Here is a 21,696-nt window from a genome sequence, read left to right on the forward strand (position 1 = left end):
ATTCATATTTATATTGAATTAGTATTTCAAGAAATTCATATTTATATTAAATTATTATTTTGTTAAGCCTCAGCTCCTTTTATTATTGATTAAGTTCTGTATAGAAGGCATTTCAAGACAACTATTTCTTTCTTTAGACAGATTGGGCTTGACAATCGAATGACTGCTTAGTTTATGAAGTATTAGTAATAACATTTTGAATGTCGGTTTCCATAAATGATACCATTTATCACTTTCATGGCCATAAAAATACCTTGGCATCAGCAAATATTTTATCATTCCTTTCCATTACTATGTTACTGAGTAAGCCTGTAAGATATGTAAATCTTGTACACGTCGCAGATAGAGCACTCACTTTAATTAAACGGGTCAAGGATAATGGCGGGTCAGCTGTGAAACTTTTCCAGAACTGATTACACTGCCACTTGCATCTGCTGCCGGCTGTGGTTTAATCATTACGTTTAAATCAGATAGAACCACTGCCCTCACCACAGACAGCACTCGATGGGTACAAGTGTTTCGGAGTACGATTTCCTCTGCCTGCTTGCTTTTTTTGCAACAACATTTTTCATTTTGTTTTATAGCTAAAGCTTAACGAATGGTGGACACGGGTCAAGTCAAGTCTCGACACACATGGGTCTCGCAATTCCACGTACAAATCTCCAACCTCAGACCCCATACCCCATACCTCGTTCATCGTCATCGTCACCGTCATCCGCATCGCCATCAACACTTGTCATTGTTGCAGGTGAGCTGTGAGCTGTGAGCAGTGAGCAGTGAACTGATTTCAGTTGGCTGATAAAATTTCTGAGCCGGAGCAGTCGGCTGGCCATTTGCCTGCTTGACAAACGCACTCCTCACGTACGGCTAATTAACGCGCGTTTTAAGGCCTCGCTCCCGTAATCCCCAGCCCTCTCACCCCCACACCCTTGCCCCATCCGATATCACGGCTCCCCATCTGGCTGACTCCCTCCTTTGTCCCACGGGGCACGAGTCGCATTACGAATGCATTGTGCTGCGACGCTCTGGATCTGGCCAGAATGTCCTACCAGCTCAGATTGAGGGCCATATGTGTTAGAAGTTCAGATACTCAGAGAATTAAATATTTATGTTTGATTTGGTGGAAGTGCAAGCAGATAATTTGATTTGTCGGTAGACCCCATAAGCTTTAATCGCAGAAAAAATAAATTAAGGACATATAATAAACCAGTGCAGCTAAGTTTTGAAAGTATGCTTTAACATTTTTCAAAATATTTTAAAGCATTTGATTTATCAGGCAATATACCTCTACCTACATTTGCAAAGTTATTCCAAAGGGATTCAAAACAGATAAATCAAAATATATCTCTTATGCGGAAATAACAGCGTCTTGAAAATCGCACAGACATCTTAAATTGTCGAATCTTTGACAAATTGCATCTTATAGTAAAGTTTTAAAATTTTATTTATGTATATAAGTGCGAAGCTGACCAATCAAGACATCCGATTTGGCCATCAATCTGCGCAACACCCAAACGAAATGAACACAACACTAATGGCACAATGGCGGTCTGAGGAAATAGGTGGTTATGCAGGAAACCACAACGAGCTACAGTTGCTATATGTACAAGTGCTCAGTGGAGATCGCGAAGGTTGGCCAGATACTGATGATGATGGGATGGGATGCGAACAAGATAGCCACCAAACTGAAAACAGACAACGCTTTATGGGCGATATTACCGTAAGATAGTGGACCACCAGTCAGAGCCAAAAACTTTTGGCGTCTTGTCCGCCAGATACAGGTTGGTGAAATCTCGTCGGATTTGGATTCGGATTCGGAGTCTGGGACTGGGTATGGGCATGGGTCTGGGTCTGGGTCTGGGATTGGGTTTGGGTTTGGGACTGCTTCTCTGCACCTGACCCGAAAATGTTTCACATTGCGCGACTTACAGTCAAACGCCATCTTTTCCATTGAATTTTGGCTGTTACTTTCGTGAAGATCTCTTGTTACGGCGAGAAAGCAAGGTGCAAAAGGTTTTGAGACTCGGACGCAACTCCCAATCCCATACCATACCATGCCATCCCATCCGATCCCATCCCATCCCATCCAGTAGCCGGCAATTTGTTTGTCCAAAATGGCTGGTTGGGCCATTAATATGGGTAGAAAACACGGTTGCCGGAGGATGGCCCCAAAAATAAAATGAAACGAAAGAAACGGCCACGCCTCGAGGGCGCAACGGTAAATGGCCCCCAAGACTGAGTTTATTATTTTTTTTTTTTTTGTGTTTCGGGGGTAGCGTTTATTTTCTCGAAATTTTTCTGTAGTTTAGTCAGAGTTGCGAGTCGGATCTGACCCATGGTTTATTCACCTGTGCTGCTCATAGCCACTGTGTGCTTAAATTAAAATTTAAATTGCTATAACATTCGGCTGTGGCTGCGACGGAGTGAAGTGTTCGTTGTTGTTTATCTTAATGAAACTTTTTAAATCACTTTTAAGAGCGTCAGTCGCTTTTTGTTGGTCGGCGACTATTAAAGCATACGCTATATACGAGTATGTACATATAAAGCTCACACTCCCTCGGAACTCTTTGATTTAAATGCATTTATTTTGAGGCATGTGAAAATTAATTACATTTAATTAGCCTGGCCCCCATCCCGTTTCATTCCGTTACGTACCCCAAAATACAAGTTGCCGTTGCTTGCTTTTAATGGTTTGATAATTTCAATTTTCGTTTAACCAATACTGAAAACACCCGGCAACGTGGAAACTAATAAAACTCTAAACTCATCCAGTAGCACCGACTTTATGGCCTCTTCTCGAAACAGAAAAAACCGAAGGAGTGTAGAACGATCTTGAGTTTGCATGTGGGAAGGTCGCACGATTCTTTAATTGAATTTCAAACGAAATGTACTTGGGATTCTGCCAGCGAGTCGGTTTCTTTTTCAAAGCTAATCAAATTAAACGGAAGCAACGTCCTATTTGTTTCTGTTTATAAGCATTTAAATCTCATTTCAACGCAAATCAATTTGTATTTAACTCAATTAGGGTCAACTTTTAGGGTGGCAGACCTCCTAATCTGAATCAATCTGCTTTTGGTAGAACCTTTCAAATAGCCAGTAAAGTTTAGGAGATTCATTTGAACCAAGAAATTGCTATTACGTTTAATGAAATTGAAACCTCTTTAATTCAGCCCTTTATTGAGCTTTAATGAGATCTTTCCAATAAGTCGAAGCCCACATTTTCGGTGTTGGGCGCAATCCTAGTGCTAAACCTCATTTACTCGTAGAGTAAAAGGGTATACTAGATTCGGTGAAAAGTATGTAACAGGCAGAAGGAAGCGTTTCCGACCATATAAAGTATATACAGTATACAGCTTCCATGTTGCCATGCCCACACTCCTACTCCCACAAACTGCCTAAAACTGTCACGCCCACACTTTTGAAAAATGTTGTGGTACTTTTCACTTTTTTATATATCTTGTAAATTTCTATAGATTTGCAAAAAAAAATGTAATTTTTTTTTTTCATTTTATCATTTTTTTCCCAAAATTCCAGAAAATGTTGAAGTTTCTCGTTCGCACTTCCACTAGCTGAGTAACGGGTAACCGATAGTCGGGGAACTCGACTATAGCATTTTATCTTGTCTTCATTTTAAGGATTTTGTTTTTAAGTGCTGCAAAGTTACCTTTCAGCATTAATTTATTAATGTATTTACGTTAAGTGAAATCATTTCCACTGGCCCAGTGTAAAGTCGCAAGTGGCAAATTATTTTTTATAAAAAACTATAAAGTCGTTTCGTTCATTATAATGTCCCCATAAGATCTTCCCATGTATTTGCTGTTTTGACACCTGCCACTCGCCATTTAGACGGCGATTCTATTCTGAATGTGACCACACAGAAATCTTGCCCCCTGGGTTAATGTCTATCATCTGACTTTTGGCCAAATGACAATTACTTTTTTGTTCTCGAACACTTCAAATGGAACTTGTTTGGGTTCTGAAAGCCAGTAAGAACTACACCGAATGGCGAAAAGCAAGAATGTTTTAATGTGCAATTAACGTAAATTTAATTAAACAGCAAAACGGTGAACAGTGAGTGCAAGTCTAGTGGTCTAGAGATCTCTCATCTAGTGACAATTTATTACGGCACAGTTCGGCATTCGTATAACCAAAATGTGGTACAACCGGGCGATTGGAGTGTAAAGATCGCCAACAGCGCCGAGATCTCTTCATTTGTGGCACGCTGAAAACTGTCAACAATTTTGATGAAAATAATTGGCCAGCAGCTGTGGGCGACGACGGACCCAATTATGGTTACTGGGGGCGATAAAATGCGTACGTGTTCATAAATATTGTCAATTAGCAAAAGGGGCCCGATCGATGGGCCAAAAGGTATAGCAGAACCGCGAGGAGCCAGGGCTAATTGCAAACAGCAACTGCAACTGCAACTGCAACTGGAAACAAGTTACGCAACAATCATCAATGGGGATTGAGTTACATTTACGATCGGTGGACCGCTCGAGATGCCCCCAGATGCGGCGGCTGGTTTGATTGATCAAACGGTGACAATATGGCACTTACGGGTGCAATCAAAAGCGAGGATGGATTGGATTGATGGGATGCGCCCGCAATACTCGATCTCGATCCGAATCCGATCATTATTTTATAAAGCGTGCTGACTGCATAGCAAAGCGTTGCCATTGCTCGAATGCCGCTTGATTAGCTCCCGGCTATAGCTCCCAATTGGTTTTTACTCGCGATTGATGAGCACCTCTGGCTGCCAGCAACTCACATTCCTTCCACTTGGACATTTTCGGTCTCGCCAGTTAATCCTTGAGTTAATTAAATTTATTAAATGTGGCCATTTGCTGCTCGGGGATTTGAATGGCGATAGTGTAAGTGAGTTATTGCTGTTGGTAGTGCATAAAATTGGCTGGAGTGCTTCGTTGTTTATAAGGAAGCTGGAGCGAAAGTTGGTTAGCAAATGGGGAATCCCTATTTTATGCAGGTCAGCATATTTACTGGAAATTTAGTGTAATTCGGAGTGATTTCAAAAACCAAACCAATTTAGTTAAATTCAAAATGAACTAAAAACAAAAAAAGGAGATGTCTTACATAAGCCCTTCTGAAAGTGTGGGCCATAAGTGCACCGTGCATGGAGGACAGTTTTAGTTCCGGCTACTCAGGCGGCAAAAGCGTATTAAATAACTAAGCCAAATAACAGAACCATAAACGAGATCTCAGGATGGGTGTTAATCAATTATACGTCACTGGAAACTCGGCATTCAAACACTCGATGACAGCGACAATGGGCCAGCTTTGTGCCCAAACAGACCATGGCTTTTTGTTTTGTGTGGAGAAACGGTAGCTTTGCTTCGATCAAATGAAATATTGCTACACAATATTCGAATATCTTTTGGATGTTTTCAGTTTTATGGGTGCGCTAATGAAAACGTCGATTGCATTGTTCGCTCAAGAGAGGGCCGTAAAACATGAATAAATAAATTTGAGACTCGTGACATTTGTAAAATATTTTAGCGGCCCAATAAACCCAATTTCACAGCTACTAGTGCGACACGTTGGACCACCACGTCGACTTTTAAAAATGTTTTGTCTGTAGATATTCAGCTATAGATTCGAAACGATAATTACTGGCTTATTGCGCCAATGGCTTGGAGAGGACCGCGATTTGTGGACTTTTTGTCGGTTCCGCATTTTTCTGTGGCGTTTTTCTGGGCAGGCGCCCGCTGATTGATGGTGAAAATGTAACCGTAACCGTCACTGGCTACATATGAGGAGCTGCGATTGAAACTGACTGACTGACTGGCGGCCCAGAGCCTCGGCTCCTCCGGATGTGGAGCCGTGAGGATGTTGACGTTTAACTGTGTCGCTAATTGGGCGGTTTTTGTTTTGTCTTCTCGTGGCAGTCCACGTCCTCCCCAACCTGGTGACAAATGACAATCAGCCGTGAGACATGGCCATCCATGTCCGCCAGACAGAAGTTGACTTCCTCTGGCACTGGAGATTCGCGTTGGCTGGCCTAGCGGTTCAATAGGAATGTAGGTCGCATTAAACAGCACTAATTAATGTCGAAACGCATTAAACTCGCGGCATTAGCGGTTTCAGCTTATTAAAATTCTCTGGTAAATGTGCTTTATTGGAAAAATGACGGACTGCAACGGTTAAGGGACTTGCATTATATGCGAAACAATATTTTTAATTGTAAAGAACTATAAACCATAGACATTACTAAATGTATATGAATATGAATACATCGTGTCTTCAAACTATCCTCTGGCATCCCTTCCATTCACTCACAAACTGTGTACTTACTTAACTTATTCATACGAACGTCTGCAAAGAATTCAGCAACCGCATACCCAACTAAATGGCTTCCAGAAATAGCCAAAAGCAAAAACCTTTTCCTTTCATTAAGCTGTGGCCTTCTTTGAGCTCGATGATTGACATGAAAATGCTTAAAGTTTACTTTAAAGCAATGATAGAAATGTTGACCAGATTTCAGCGTCACTTTTGCAAAGAGACATAGTCTTCGTCAGGGGTCTATAACCCAGAGTTATCCAGCACCTGCTCTGTCCTCAGTGCTCCACGTTCATTACACGAAATCTCGGCTTCTGGGTAAAACATTTTTTCATAAATATTATAAAATGGAAGCTGTCGGTGGCGGTAAAGGAAAAAATAAAACAAACACTTTACAACAAAATTCATTTACTAGAAAAACAATTAAGCAAAAAAAAAAAGGTAAAACAAAGGAACGCAGTTAAAGACCCTAAAAAATGTCAACTGTTTTTTTGTTTCTGCTTGCCCCTCTTGGAAGCTGGAAGTCGTCTGTGATTTTGAGTCGGATTCAATCCCCGCAACCTGTCATCCATGGGCTACACAGACCGATACCGAGATGGAGTGGGACTTGCGTTCACCACCTCCTTGCCAGGCGGTCCAGGCCCGTCATAAAACAATTAAGTTTAATTTTGTCACCGTGCCCCAAGTAGCCCCAAGTAGCACCCATATATCCCCAAGTCTCTTGGCAATTAACGCATGTTTCATAGTTGTTATTGTCGTTGTTGCCCGGGTAATTGTGCACCTGTCGCCGCCTTTCGTTGCAACCGCTGTGGTCGAGCTGCCACATCAAAGCAGTATGCCACTATTTTGCCCCACGAAATCCTTCTTTACATATGCTTCTAAGACTCTGCCAAATATAAGACCATTTGGTTATTATATATATTATATACGGAATGAAAAACTAATGATGGACAATGATCAAAATATCTATTTCCTTCAAATCTCAGTCAAAAATACTTAACAGCTACAAAACAAGTAACAAAGACTCACGGATTTGCAGATTCTACTTAATATAATATAGCTATAAGTATTTAAATAGTTGGGAAATTATGGTATTGCTTTAACAGCTTATTTCAGGAGCAATATTTAACAATTCCAGCTAATTTTGGTTTGTGCTAACATTTAACATACTACGGAGCATTATTTTTTTCGATCTTCCTTTCTCTGGGGGAAAGACTACCTGACAATACCTCGAGTCGCCTATTAACTTTTTATGATCCTTTTTTAGCTGGGTCTTTTTATCATTTGTTGATAATAATTATGGTCATTTGTGATAATTGTGGGCTATTGTGTCATGTCTTGCAGGAGCCACTGGTTTATTTCACTTTTTTCGTCTGTCCCGACGCGCACTTCAGTAATAATTGTCATTAAGATAATTAGTTAACTGGTATGTGGCCAGGGCCCCTGGTCATTCAAAGAGTTTTCAGTTTATTAAATGAAAAGCTATGACGAAACACGAAGGCAGCAGCGATCCAAAGATTTACTATGCCAGATTAAATGGTGTTTGGCCTGAGAAAAGTGAAAATCCTTTTCGGAAAAGGTCGTAAAAGTTGGCCACCAACATACCCGCGGATCGTAAAAACGGATTTGCTGAATGAAAATGCGTTTTTAATTGTGTGAAAATGGGGAAATTATGAAACAGATCGCCTTGCTGCTGGAATCATTCGTTGCCCACTCTAGATACGATTTCTTCCGAGAATCGCCAACATGGAGAGAACAAAGAGAAGGAATGACAACTTCCTGATGAATGGCAATTTGTGAGCTATAAATCGCGATTGAAATGCTCGTTTATCTTATCGCGATTGAGCCGAGCACCACCCAAATAGTTTCCACAAAGAACTCTCATAATTAAATTATGCAAATTTCGCACTCTCCGTTCGTCGGCGCCATCAAAGCCGAGCAATAAAGCACCAAAAACCAAATCAAGACTACATAGATATGTGCATATATGTATCTAGATTGTTTTTGGCCAGGTGATCACCGCTTTTGGGCGTTTTCCTTTCGGCAGTGAGGGAGACTTGTTAACCTGTCACATCGTTAAAGATTTGATTGACTTTGCTCAGGAAGCCAAAAAAATCTGGGCGGTCGCCACAAGATCTTAATGAGAAAATAATGTAGCGTATTTAAATGTGTGGCGGGGCCACTAAAGTTTATTGCGAAAAAATGTCTGCTTTGTGGTTGAGAGCCTGCACTTCAAGAAATTATGTGTGCTATTTTATTTTCCTCTGCTAGTAAAAAGGATATTACATACATACAACTTGTCAGACCATTCAAAATGTACAACGTTGGAGAAATATTCTTGACTACATCTGATTTGAAAAACCTCAATAATTGCATAGCAATCTTCTTCGAAGGAAGCTTTTCTTTCAGTGTCATCCTAGTTTAATCTATGCTCAAATTTGTAGTTAATCGTTCAATTTCGGATACACACCACCACCAACAACAACAACAACAACAACGAAATCAACCAGTTTGCGTTGGCGACAACTTTGCATTCCCCTCGACGAAGAAACATTTTTTCCAGTTGGGTTCGTTGCTGGTTTCAAGATTTATCACCATTCTTCACACAATTTCTCAATAAGCAGATCAATCGGTGCTCTCGCTCGCACATTTGTATGGCCATCTCGCTCAGCCATGGGATTTCAATGAAATGTGTTTTCGAATAAAAATGGTCCATGCGATGCGATCGAATTTAAATTGAAAAATTTGATTTTAATTCTTGCATTCGAAATGTGTTTTCATTAACATAATTAACGTCCGATTAAATGTTTAGTATCGCCCTCCCTCTCACTTTTCAGCCCCATCCCCCTCGCTCGCGCCGTATACTTGTACATTTTCGTTTGAATTGTTGTTAAAATAAAATAAATTACATTTTAAGAGCAAAGAAAGTTCCCTTCAAAGACGTTGACAGCTATTCGTCAGTCCATTAAATTAGGGTTTTTTTGTTTATTTTTGTTGGTTTCTGGGGGCTTGTATTATTTGTTTATTGGTTGCATTAAAAGTCAAACGATCTCGGGCGTGTTTGTTTCATCACTTTCGTGGGTTTTTCAATATGGGGGGTCCATGGGGGATCCAAGATGTTCAAGCTGGGGGTTGGAAGGGGGCAGGTGGCTTCCCCATTGATTTATGTTTGTCGCTCATTTATATTGAAATTTGATATATGCGAGCGCAAGCTGTTCATTTTGCAAAAGCCGCCGTCTCCACTTCGTATTTTATATTCGAATTAATTGAAATGATTGTGATCTACAACATTGCCCAGCCATACGCCTCGCATATTCATATGCACATATGTATGTATATAGTTTAGCCACTTTGGATCTGTATATACAAACATACATGTGTATATATGTACGTGCATATATAATTCACGAATATCGCTTTGTTCGCGCTCTACTCTCCTTTGTCTCTGTCTCGTTTTCAGCGAACTTTTATTTCATCCATATAAATTATATCTCGGGCAGACAATAGTATAACACCTCCTAAATGCTGTTGTTAGGGCCCTGTTTTAGTTTTATAGCCAAGGCCTGACATATGCATAAGTGATGTGGGGCTTTTGGATCATTGGAAGTGATTGGGAATTATAAGGTGGGCGTTACTTCAGAATTTGCATGCACATCTTTGACCATTTACAAGAACTTTCAAGTTGCCGACAAGCATAAACTGTTAAGACTAAAACTATATTAAATTGTCAATTTTATATATAATTTGTTTATATTTATTTTGTTAGTGTATGTATTTATATACCTCACTTTTTTTACCTGGAAACTCAGAACTTGAAACTTTTGCGCTCTTTGGCCGCCTTGAAAAATCAGAAAGCCCAAAAAGGTCGTTCAATCTTATTGCCAAAATGTTGGACCCACCATCGCTGGAAATAAACTTGGCAAATCAACACATTTGTCAAGCTACACATAACAAGGCGCAGACAAGAAGGCCCAAAGAGCCAAGCAAAAGCAGCAAAAACAAAAGTCCAGCCAACCAAGGAAATTAAACGGAATCCGAAAGGAGGACAAAACCCGCACCGGAGTTGAAGATCGGAGGGGAAATCCAAGGCAAAGTTGATCACCCGCTGACAGAAAATCACTTGGCAACGCGGCTGATCATTAACCGATAACACATGACATTAAAGAGTTCCACAAAGAAGTTTTAAACGCACACAAAACAAGATAAATGCCGACCACCCCAATGTGGGGGAACCCAGTCGACTGAACGAACTCCGAATCCCGACAATAACGAGCGGAAAATTAATAGTGTGAACAATGAAGAAGAACCGTGGGGAGATCCAGGAGGAGATCGGGGGGATCGGTGGATGGGGCATGGGGAAAGGGGATCTCTGGGCATCTGAGATAGGTATCAGCTTACATTGGAGACGGCCCCATAACGACGACGGTAGTAAGGAGTTGGAAATTTGTCAAAATGTCAACGGGTGAAACAGTTTTGGAGCGCACACGGAGTCACCTGGACGCGATGGGATGCTACGGATGGAGATGGCGGTTGGAGGGACTTTGCATGGGGCAACCACGTAGCTTTTGTAAAACAAACCATTAGCGGCTAATAAACATTAGTCATGCGACAAAAACCAAGTCTCCTGCAGTCCGCAGAGGCCCGATGATTTAGTGAGTGTAATTAAAACTTAAGTTTCCATCGCTTCGCATATGTAAATAAATCTGACGGAATTCCACGAACTGCCAACCGAATTGAAAAAAGAACGAAATACGAAATACGAAAAAGAGTTTTTCAACTAAGGTTGAACAAGTTTTATGGTGTTTGGCTCTCCCCCACCTCCGCCCCGTTCTCATATGTATAATTATAACGAATCGCCTGTTTAATCCAAATTTATGCAGATCGTGGCCAACCAAAGCGAGCAGCGCGTGTTGACAGTCAAACCATTATCAATCACTGCAAGGAGCATCGGTAGTCGGTAGTTGGCTAGCTGGCCACTGTTCCCGGAGCATTTCAGGGGGGGATTCTCCGACAGCCAGTCCTGATAAGATCGTTTTGTAAGCGATCGCGGACAAAATGCTGTACAAGATTGCGCCATGTGCATTAGAGGCTCTATTCGCTAATTACCAATTGGGTGTGCGACTTTCATCCAGTCGTTGGGATTCAGAAATTGACCAGAATTTCACCGGATCCCATTCCATGTAGCTGTAAATGTATACCACTTCATTTGTATCTGAAGCTTCCTTGAATTCTGCTGGTGTGTCACCAGCTGACTCCACCTGTGTGCATCCTCAGAGTCCTCGGCCTGGATACCTGGTGATTTATGTGCGCTTCGTCCAATCACAAATCACTTGGGCAGCATTTTGTTTTGCACATTTTTATGGCCGCTACTGATGCTATGCAAGTCGAGGAAGTGGTCACAGTCCCGATGGGAACTGGATTTAATGGTTGAAGTTAATGCTTCAGCTTGCAGTATTTGTAGGGTTTGGATTAGATTCTTTGCCCAAAATAATATTACAAATTAAATTGATATTAAATCTTTAATAAAAGATATAGAGGCTTTTGGTCAACACTTTTTAGCTCGCAAGAAAAATACCCGACATCCTGCACACCATTTTGGCCATCGTGCCAGTTATGTCATCGCCATAGCCCATAGCTTCAGTTCCTTCCCACACTCGCACGCGGCCAGGACTGCGCAGCCGTGACCAACCGAGTCACCTCAAAAGATGATCGCTGCGCATGCGCGTAACCGTAAGATTCACACATGCCTGGGAATCGGATTCGGAATCGGGCGAGGATGTGGATGTGGATGTGGATGTGGATATGGATGAGAATGTGAATGTGTGTGGGGATGAGGATGAGGAACAAGAGAAATACATTTTGAAAATTTAACGATGCGCACATTTTATTACCGCAATTAATTACAAAAACAACGCGGCCAAAACGAAATCTTAGTCACTTTATCAGTGAGGTCCAGTGGAAAAAGAGAAAGAGCGAGGAGCGAGAGGGAGAGGGAGAGCGATCTGAAAGGAGCGATAAGCTTTATGATAGATGTGACTAGTAGAACGCTACTACCAAATGGTTCTGGGTCTGCAGATTGCAGCTACTCTCGTAATTGGAGGCGCGACAGTTTGTCTCCAGCAGTCAAACGTGGTTAATTGGAGAGACTCCCGGTCTATGAGAGCGATGCGGAGCGAGACCTGTGCGGCGAAACCTGTTTCTCGACCAATTAAATGCGAGAGCGGGAGCGTAAGCCAGGCTTTAGGCCCGGCCAAAAGACGATGACGGCTGCTGTGGGCTGTGAGCCCAAGACATTTCGTGTTTCGACGCGTAACGCGACAGTACCCCCTGGCTACAAAGCGCCTCCGCCTCAGAAAACAGCCATCGGAAACGGCTAACGCCAGCGGTCTATGAGTGATTCTTCGGCGTGGAGAAGAATGGGTTTCAAGCACGCCATGCTGCAGCGCAGTTATGACCTCTCGCCCTCGCCGGCGCGTACATCACCCACCAATGGAATCCAGCACTTGGGTGCTGCCAACCAGTTGCCACCGGCTCAAGTCACTGACTTTAGCATTAGTAAGATTCTGGGCAAGGAGCGTAAAACCGCTCAGGATACGACCACGAATATCCTGGATCTCTCCAAGAGCAGTGGCAATAGTATTAGGAGCCCGCAGCCTGTTGCAGTACTGCCAGTACCATCATCTCACTATGGCACTGCCTACTCCATGTTGCCGCCAGACTTGGTGGCCATGGCCAATGCCACCAAGTTCTATGCCCAGTTCTTTCCGCACTTATTGCCCGCCTACGCGGCTGCTGCAGCAGCAGCCGGCTTGAGTACTCCACCCACATCGCCCTACCAAACGCATCAGCATCAGCAGCAGTTGCAGCAGCAGCAGCAGCAGCATTTGCCAAATCCGCAGAAACGCTTCTTTGCACCCTATGTGATCAATGGCTCGGTGCCGCCACCACCAGCACCACCACCACTGCAGCAACCTCTCCTCCGCACCAAGAGCACCGCATGCACTCGCCCGGATTGCCCCGAGTGCCTGGACTACTACCAAAGATTGCAGACTGGGGGTGGCTACAAGCAGACCACACCTCTCATTTCACCCGCCGCCTCCTCGGTGGGCAGCTCCAGCGGCTCAGTGCGTCCGGTGAGGGATCTGATCATGAGCGCCGCTGGAGGAGCCGCCGGCACAAACATCTCGCTGACCACCGTGACCAATCTGAGCCTGAGTTCGGTCCAGGCAACGGCCGTCGGAATGATGCCCAAGATGGCCGGAGGACTGATCTCCACAGCCGTCGGCAGCGCCAGCAGACCAATCGGGGGTATCGGTGGTATCGGTGGATACAACGCCACATCCGCCGAGGAAATCAGCTACAAGTGCAGGATTTGCGAGAAGGTGTTCGGATGCTCCGAAACTCTGCAGGTGAGCTTATATTATTATTATTATCTAATTTATACCAGGATGGTGTCCTGCTGAAAGTAAATTATATATTTTATCTACTTTTAGTTAGTTATTAGCCTTAGTAAGGATATACAACCTATTCCAGCTAAAACCCACAGATTCAATAAAATATTGTAATCTTTGAAAGACGGGTTATTTAAAAAACACAAATTTTATTTAAAAGCCTTTTAGACGGCATTTAAATATTTCTGGAGAAGTATTTATAGAGTACAAAGTGTGCAAAGTTTTTATTTTATGACTTTTAAAATTTTTTTAAAAATTAATCACAAAAGAAACGAAAGATTTAGATTGGTTGATTATATTTTTTTGTACTTTGTTGGTGTTTAATCATATGAATGCCAATCACAATAAATTAATCTATAAAATTTGCTTATAAATAAAGTAACACTAACAACCGTATACGTATAACCATTTAAGAATCCTTAAAATCAATTTTCTACTTACACACAGGCACATGTATTTTATCCCCCCATTTTAAGTGACAAAATATTTAATGATTATATTCGAACCAGCGGGTTTCTATGCATGCAATGTGTTTCTGGGCAATCTTAAATGATTGAGCATTATTATTGCCAAGCCATTTAAATATCTTTAGGAATTTAACTCCTTTCAAAACATCCAAGCCAAGAACAGCATTAACCTTTCCTATGGCCATACATCACATCAGATATTGTTTGCCCGGTCCTCAAAGTCAAGTGGCACACGAGATCCTCCCAAAACGGGTTTCTTCACCAACTGAGATACCACCTGGAATGGGGCGGGGCCTAAAATACAGGCAAACAGTAGTCCAATTGGTAGGCGGAGCTCCCGAGAGAAGAGCTGAGATTCAAGTGGAGTGGGGAAGAGAGAGCCAGCGAAGAATTGAGTGCCTTATGCAAATCTCGCAAGCAGCCCGTTCAAAATGGAGTCGGCCGAAAACAGAAGCGGGCAAAAAAGAAAAGAGAGAACTGGTTTTACGCATGGGTGCAGCTACGAGATACGTTAGAAAGAGCAAGCCGCCGAGCGAGCGAGAGGTATTCACAAAATGGCCCCTTGGAGAAAGAACAGCAACTCAAATTGAATAATTGCAAGTTTCAGTTTTTGAAGTTGCTTACAGAATGATTAACACGAACAAGAAACACTTGTCTGTACAAACGTCCTATACCCTGCATTCCTGGCTTACTTTGTATAGGCATATACGATATCTATATCTATACGTTATCGTTTATCTAACGTTCGGTTTTCTGAACTTCATACTTATTTTTTAAAAGAAATTCGCAAAATGCTTATAAACTTTCAGTGCAAAACTGTACTGAACCCACCTCTGTAATACATGTGATATTAGGAAAAAATTAACAAGCGTAATTCCCTTGCTAAGCATGTTAATCCTAAAATCTTTGTATAAAAATTTATTTTGGCTTGTAGAACATCCTTGTTTTATGATCTAAGCAACCAACTTTAACTATTTAGGACTTGGTCAAGACTTATTAATCTCTTCATTCTAATAAAAAGGGTAATCTTAATGAAAATATCACTATTGTTAAGCAAATTGCTTCAAATGCATGTTTATTAAATTTCATTTTTTATGAATTTATTTCAGGCTCATGAAAAGACTCACAAATCGCCGCGCTACGAGTGTGCGGATTGTGGAAAGGGTTTCTCCCAGCTGCGAAACTACAAGTATCACCTGTCCGTTCACCGTGGAACCAAGGAGTTTGCGGCCGAGTGTCCCGAATGTGGCAAGACATTCAACGACAAGGGCTACTTGAGCAGTCACCTGAAGATACACCGCAACCGGAAGGAGTACGAGTGTCCCTACTGTCCCAAATCGTTCAATCAGCGTGTGGCCTTCAATATGCATGTGCGTATCCATACGGGTGTGAAACCCCACAAATGCAACGAGTGCGGAAAGAGATTTTCGCGTAAAATGCTGCTCAAACAGCACATGCGAACGCACAGTGGTGAGAAACCGTATCAGTGCTCCGTGTGTGGCAAGTCCTTTGCGGATCGCAGCAACATGACCCTGCACCATCGCCTCCACTCGGGAATCAAGCCCTTCAGCTGCCCCCTGTGCCCCAAAGCCTTCACCAAAAAGCATCACCTGAAGACGCACCTCAATTACCATACCGGCTGCAAGCCGTATGTCTGCCCACATCCCAACTGCAACCAGGCATTCACCCAGTCGAGCAATATGCGCACCCACGCCAAGAAGTGCCAGTACCGTCCACTGGATGGACTCACCGTCACAGCATCCGCACTCCCAGTGCCAGGAAAACAGCAGCAAATTGCACCACCACCCACTTTGGCAATGGCCATGGCTCAAACTTTTCAAATGCCGCCACCACCTGGAGCTCTGGTAGCTGGATCTGGTCCTCAATCCCAACCGCCGACCCAGCAAACCCTGCTCAGCAATCTCAGGACATTCTAAGCCGATGGAATCGTAGTGTCCTGGCCAGTATCAACCAAATTTTGTGGCAATTACAAAGATCAGTACTTCCACTGTTGTTATTCATTTTACACTTATTTTCAAGCAACGATTTTGCTAAAGTTAAATTAGGACTAGACTTAAATTTAGGGTATCAATACATAACAAACATTTTATTTCGATAAAAAATAAAAAGATAATCGCCAGTCAATAAAGTAAAAAATAAAAAACAAAAAAACTAAGCAGCTTCTAATTTTTGTTCACTTTGCAATTCAGTTTGGATTGCAAATATAATTGAGTGCGGTTTTCGTTGGTGTCTGGGTCCAACTTTTCATATATAGTCTCTACTCTGATAATGCAGTCTTATTTAAGTCAAATTTGACGATGAAAAATTCAAAATAGAATTTAGAAGGCCACTACTTGTTTTTCTTATGAAACTAATGCACGAACCGTTGCTGTACATTTAACATATTTAAAAGTGCACTTGCAGTCAGCCAGATGGCGCCACCTGATAGCTTAACACCACTGTAAGTGCTGCTTATGTCAAATTTTATGCTGTTATGTTACATATGTTGCTGTTCAATTTTATTAGCAGCGGTCCCAAATTCGAGTTGGCAATTCTTCACCACAAATATCGATAGGTCGATTGCTGTCGATATGCGACCTACCGATATCAGTGGGACCAGTGTGTCCGGTATGACCGTATTGGGTAGTTTTGTTAGCAATATCATTTTAGCAAGCAGAAAATACGCAGGAAAAGCGCATAAAAGTCAGTGAAAAGTGCCTGCGGACCCAGGCTGCGGTCTATCTAGTTGGCCGGAGAAAGCCCTTCACCAAATTCAATAGATCTGAGAATTGGATTTGGTTAACATCGCCAGTTGGCTCAATTTCACCATTGCACACGTGTCTGGAGCTTCGCTGTGGTTCGGTCACCTCCTCCGCGGATTGCAGACGATCCCGCGGTAGCGCTGGGAAATGCCCAGCAGACAGCGCCGGCCAGTTAGAGATTTTTCCGGCGGCAAGGAAGCGTTTGCAACAGCAGCAGGCGCTGGTGACCAACGGAAGCAACGGACTGTCCATGGCTGAGTACTGGCAGCAGTTGACCAACGGCGCCGGAGAACCGGGACCCGGGAATGAGTCACCCGCCATGGCCGCCTGCAACGGAGGTCACGAATCGGCGGCAATTGGTGGCTCCAACAACATGCATGGCAACAACAATTACGTGAACTTCAATCAGTTTATAATGCAGCACAATCTGGGTGGTGGAGCGCCCACCAATGCCACAAGCACTATGCAACATCCGCTGGGCAGCAGCGACACAAACTACTCCCTTGGCGGCGGCGGGGGAGCCTTTGGACTGAATCCACCAGTGGCATCTGCGAACACCAACGACTTTGCAAATGTGAGTCATCAATCTCCGACGGTTGAAAATCAGTTATCTAGAATGTATTCTATCTATTCCTTAAGCAGTTTTACTCGCAGCCCATATTTCCATCTTATCAAAATGGCGATGGCATCGCTAGCGGCGCCTTCACCAACAGTTATGGATCGGGCAATCCGAGCAGCAGCAATTTTTCGAGTCTTTACACACCGTTTGGCAATAATCCGTTTGACTTCAGCGCTTCCAAGCTGCAGGCCTCGGCTCCGGAATTCGTGCCCAATTTGGCCAAGCTGAGTCTGGAAGAGACCCCGCCAGCCACTACGAACGGAAACAGCACTGCCAGCCTAGAGACTGCCATTAATGAGACGAGGCCTAGGACTCTTCGGGCCCAAGAACCAGCTGAACGAGGAGCTAACAACCACCGCTCGAACCACAATTACGAACGGGACCGTGAGCGGGAGCGGGAGCGAGAGCGTGACAGGGACTCCAGGCCCGGAAGTACGCGTCAGCAACGCCGCTCCGACTATCGTGACGATCGGGAGGACCGGTATGAACGAAGCGATCGTAGGAGGCCGCAGAAGCAGCAACGCTACGACAATCATCGCAGCAACAAACGGAGGGATGACTGGAATCGCAACAGGGACCGCATCAACGGCTTTCCAAGGGCCGTTGACGATCTGGATACGAGCAATGAGAGCGCCCATCCATCGCCCGAAAAGCAGTCGCAACAGCAGCAAATCTCTCCAAGGAGAGGTCCACCGCCACCACCGGCGGATAACGAAAAACTATCGCAGCGAGAGAAACTAATTCGCGACATCGAACAGCGCCGTTTGGAGTGCCTTGTATGCGTGGAGGCGATCAAGGCGCACCAGCCAACCTGGTCGTGCCAAAACTGCTATCACTTGCTCCACCTCAAGTGCACCATCACTTGGGCGAGCAGCTCCAAGTCCGAGGTGGGCTGGCGTTGTCCAGCTTGCCAGAATGTGCTGCAGGAGCTGCCACGCGAGTATCTCTGCTTCTGTGGCAAACTGAAGAACCCGCCGGTATCACGGACCGAATTGGCCCACAGCTGTGGCGAAGTCTGTTGCCGAATTGAGGGTTGTAGCCACGCCTGCACTCTGCTCTGCCACCCGGGCCCTTGTCCGCCGTGCCAGGCGAACGTGGTGCGTAGCTGTGGATGTGGGCGCAGCTCAAAAACGATGCAGTGCGCCATGAAGGAAGAGCTGCTCTGCGGCGAGATATGCGACAAGCCGCTCAACTGTGGCGAGCATCGCTGCCAGGCGGAGTGCCACTCGGGCAAGTGCGCAGCGTGTCCCGAACAAGTGGAGCAGCATTGCCACTGCGGCAAGCAGGAGCGCCAGGTGCAGTGCACTCGCGAAAGCCAGGACAAACGCAGCTATTCCTGCAAGGACAGTTGTGGTAAACCGCTTCCCTGCGGCAACCACAAGTGCAAGGACTCGTGCCACGCTGGAAGTTGTAGGTAAGGTCAAAGTCATTTCTCAGAGGCATTTCTTATACCAACTCAAAAATATAGAAACAAATTGCAATCTCTATTGTTGTAAATCGATAACAACAAAGCGGTTTAAACTCGAAACTCGTCTTACGTTTCTAAAATATGTGCATTAAACATTAACCAAAGAAACAAAAACAAATCCTGCTAAACTTTAGAATTGAATTTTATATGAACCAATTTTATGGTAAATTATTCAGCGTAAATCGTTTGCAATCGGGTCTTTGTGTAGATTACTGTGAAACAAATGCCCGATAAACTGATAAAATCAATCGTTTCAGACCCTGTAAGCTGAGTCCCGAGCAGATAACCAGTTGTCCTTGCGGCAAAATGCCTGTACCGGCTGCCCAGCGTTCCAGCTGCCTGGACCCGATTCCCACTTGCGAGGGCATCTGCTCCAGGACGTTACGTTGCGGGAAGCCGGCGCATCCACACCAATGCGGCAGCAAGTGTCACCTGGGCCAGTGCCCTCCGTGTCCCAAGCAGACGGCTGTGAAGTGTCGCTGCGGTCACATGGACCAAATGATCAAGTGCCGGCAGCTATCCAGCAGAGCGGACGATGCCCGCTGCAAGCGACGGTGCACCAAGAAGCGCAGCTGTGGAAAGCACAAGTGCAACGCCGAGTGCTGCATCGATATAGATCACGCTTGTCCACTGCCCTGCAATCGCACCCTCAGCTGTGGCAAACACAAGTGCGATCAGCCGTGCCACCGGGGCAATTGTCCGCCATGCTATCGCAGCAGTTTCGAGGAGCTCTACTGCGAGTGTGGTGCCGAGGTGATCTATCCACCAGTGCCGTGCGGCACCAAGAAACCAGTCTGCAAGCGCCCTTGCTCGCGCTCTCATCCATGCGAGCATCCGCCGCAGCACAACTGCCATTCGGCGGCCAACTGTCCGCCCTGCATGATGTTCACCACGAAATTCTGTCACGGCAACCACGAGCAGCGGAAGACCATTCCATGCTCGCAGCCCAACTTCAGCTGTGGCCTGGCCTGTGGCAAGCCGTTGCCATGTGGCGGGCACAAGTGTGTAAAGCCGTGTCACGAGGGCGCCTGCCAGTCTGCGGGTGAGATCTGTCGCCAGAGCTGCACCAAGCCACGAGCAAACTGTGGCCATAAGTGTGCCTCTGTCTGTCACGAGGGAGCCTGTCCGGAAACGCCTTGCAAGGAGCTGGTGGAGGTGCAGTGCGAGTGCGGCCACCGCAAGCAGAACCGCAGCTGCCAGGAACTAGCCAGGGAGCACAGTCGTATAGCCACCATCCAGCTGGCCTCATCCATGGCCGAGATGTCGCGCGGCAATTACATGGAGCTCAGCGAAATCTTGGCTCCAGGCAAAAAATCGAATAGAACGTGAGTGGTTTCTTTTCGGGCAGATTTAAGTTGTTATGGGTATTAATATTCGTACCGTTTTGTCTTTAGTTTGGATTGCAACGACGAGTGTCGTTTGCTGGAGAGGAATCGTCGACTGGCTGTGGCCCTGTCTTCTGGAAATCCCGATACAAAGCAAAAGTCCCTTACCAAGTACTCGGAGTTTGTTCGTGGGTTCGCTAAGAGGAACCCAGCGCTGACCAAGAGCGTTTACGAGACGCTGACCGACTTGGTAAAGTTGGCGAAGGAAAGCAAGCAGAGGTCGAGGAGCCACTCCTTCCCCACGATGAATCGCGAAAAGAGGCAGCTAGTGCACGAGTTGTGCGAGATATTTGGGATTGAATCGGTTTCCTATGACAAGGAGCCAAATCGCAATGTTGTGGCCACGGCTCACAAGGATAGGGTGAGTTCAAGCTTGTTTAGCACCAACTAAATCACATGCTCATTTGGATTAACTATTCGCAGTGCTGGTTTCCCGCAACAAGCATCATGGAAGTGCTGGCTCGCGAGTCCGGGCAACGCCGTGTCCCGGTGCCCAGTAACAATGCTTGGGGCTTGAAGAAGTAGAGCAAATCCTTGTGGATATTTGTATACAAAGATATTCTATATATTTAATCGTTGGCGCTGGAATACAATACTTTAAAATGGATAAATGATGTGGTAGGGAGCCTGGATGAGTTATTGATTGATCCTACATGAAGGAACGTTGAATGCGCGGCGAGGACAATACAGAAGGATTATTGCCGTTACCACGTATATTTTTTAAATTATAACAAATGTTAGTTGAACCCCCTAGAATGCTAAATGTTGAATACTTGAATATGGAGTGGAGTGAACTGGATAAGCTGGCACAAATGTGAAGAATCATGTTAACCAATCTGTTGTACGAATTTATCCAAAGTCGAAACCTTCTCACCACGTTGCATCTAAATAGAATGAAAAGATATAGATCAGAAGGATAAATAAATGAGTAAATAGAGCAGAGGACAATTCTTGCCTTTTTTTTTGGATGAATGGTTTATAACCAATTCATTTCATGGTGTCAAAGAAAGAAATTAAATGCATTTCTTCTCAAATTGAAACCTCAATGTTGCAGCAAACATCTTTAGTATGGAGCCCAATTTCTATAATCTCGCATCAATTAGCTTTTATCAGTGCTCATTGCGCAGTGATGTAAATCGTTGTTATTTAACGGTCGCGCGTTTAAATCGGAAACTAAAGTAATTTGGGATTTCCTTCGTTGCGAACAGCAGTAATTTGTTATTTAAAAGAATAGCGGATTAAGTGTG

The 21,696-nt window shown here is 44.3% G+C and overlaps 2 protein-coding genes across 3 annotated transcripts; both read left to right on the plus strand.

Moving 5' to 3' along the window:
• The first annotated feature begins 12,549 nt into the window (after positions 1 to 12,549).
• Positions 12,550 to 16,294, plus strand: LOC6542129 (zinc finger protein 362). The gene is made up of 2 exons (XM_001968907.3): positions 12,550 to 13,706; positions 15,325 to 16,294. The coding sequence occupies exons 1-2, from the start codon at positions 12,687 to 12,689 to the stop codon at positions 16,150 to 16,152; spliced, it is 1,848 nt and encodes a 615-aa protein (XP_001968943.2). The 5' UTR covers positions 12,550 to 12,686; the 3' UTR covers positions 16,153 to 16,294.
• Positions 16,295 to 16,819: 525 nt separating this feature from the next.
• Positions 16,820 to 21,397, plus strand: LOC6541524 (protein shuttle craft). 2 transcript variants are annotated; one of them, XM_026979071.1, is made up of 5 exons: positions 16,820 to 17,551; positions 17,617 to 19,010; positions 19,322 to 20,389; positions 20,459 to 20,810; positions 20,873 to 21,397. In XM_026979071.1, the coding sequence occupies exons 1-5, from the start codon at positions 17,228 to 17,230 to the stop codon at positions 20,972 to 20,974; spliced, it is 3,240 nt and encodes a 1,079-aa protein (XP_026834872.1). In that variant the 5' UTR covers positions 16,820 to 17,227; the 3' UTR covers positions 20,975 to 21,397. The 2 variants fall into 2 exon arrangements, with proteins under 2 accessions (XP_026834872.1, XP_001968944.1); XM_001968908.3 differs by having other exon boundaries at positions 17,620 to 19,010.
• The last annotated feature ends 299 nt before the right edge of the window (positions 21,398 to 21,696 follow it).

The sequence above is a fragment of the Drosophila erecta genome, unplaced genomic scaffold (genome assembly GCF_003286155.1).
Source record: "Drosophila erecta strain 14021-0224.00,06,07 unplaced genomic scaffold, DereRS2 tig00000055-arrow-pilon, whole genome shotgun sequence".
In the NCBI taxonomy this organism is placed as follows: domain Eukaryota; kingdom Metazoa; phylum Arthropoda; class Insecta; order Diptera; family Drosophilidae; genus Drosophila; species Drosophila erecta.

What these genes read in the sequence shown, in the direction of transcription:
- LOC6542129 (XM_001968907.3), top strand. Translation starts at nt 12,687, where the DNA reads ATGAGTGATTCTTCGGCGTGGAGAAGAATGGGTTTCAAGCACGCCATG. An exon ending in GATGCTCCGAAACTCTGCAG is followed by an intron (nt 13,707 to 15,324) that starts GTGAGCTTATAT and finishes AATTTATTTCAG; the next exon opens with GCTCATGAAAAGACTCACAA.
- LOC6541524 (XM_026979071.1), top strand. Translation starts at nt 17,228, where the DNA reads ATGGCTGAGTACTGGCAGCAGTTGACCAACGGCGCCGGAGAACCGGGA. An exon ending in TGCCACGCTGGAAGTTGTAG is followed by an intron (nt 19,011 to 19,321) that starts GTAAGGTCAAAG and finishes CAATCGTTTCAG; the next exon opens with ACCCTGTAAGCTGAGTCCCG. An exon ending in CCACGGCTCACAAGGATAGG is followed by an intron (nt 20,811 to 20,872) that starts GTGAGTTCAAGC and finishes AACTATTCGCAG; the next exon opens with TGCTGGTTTCCCGCAACAAG.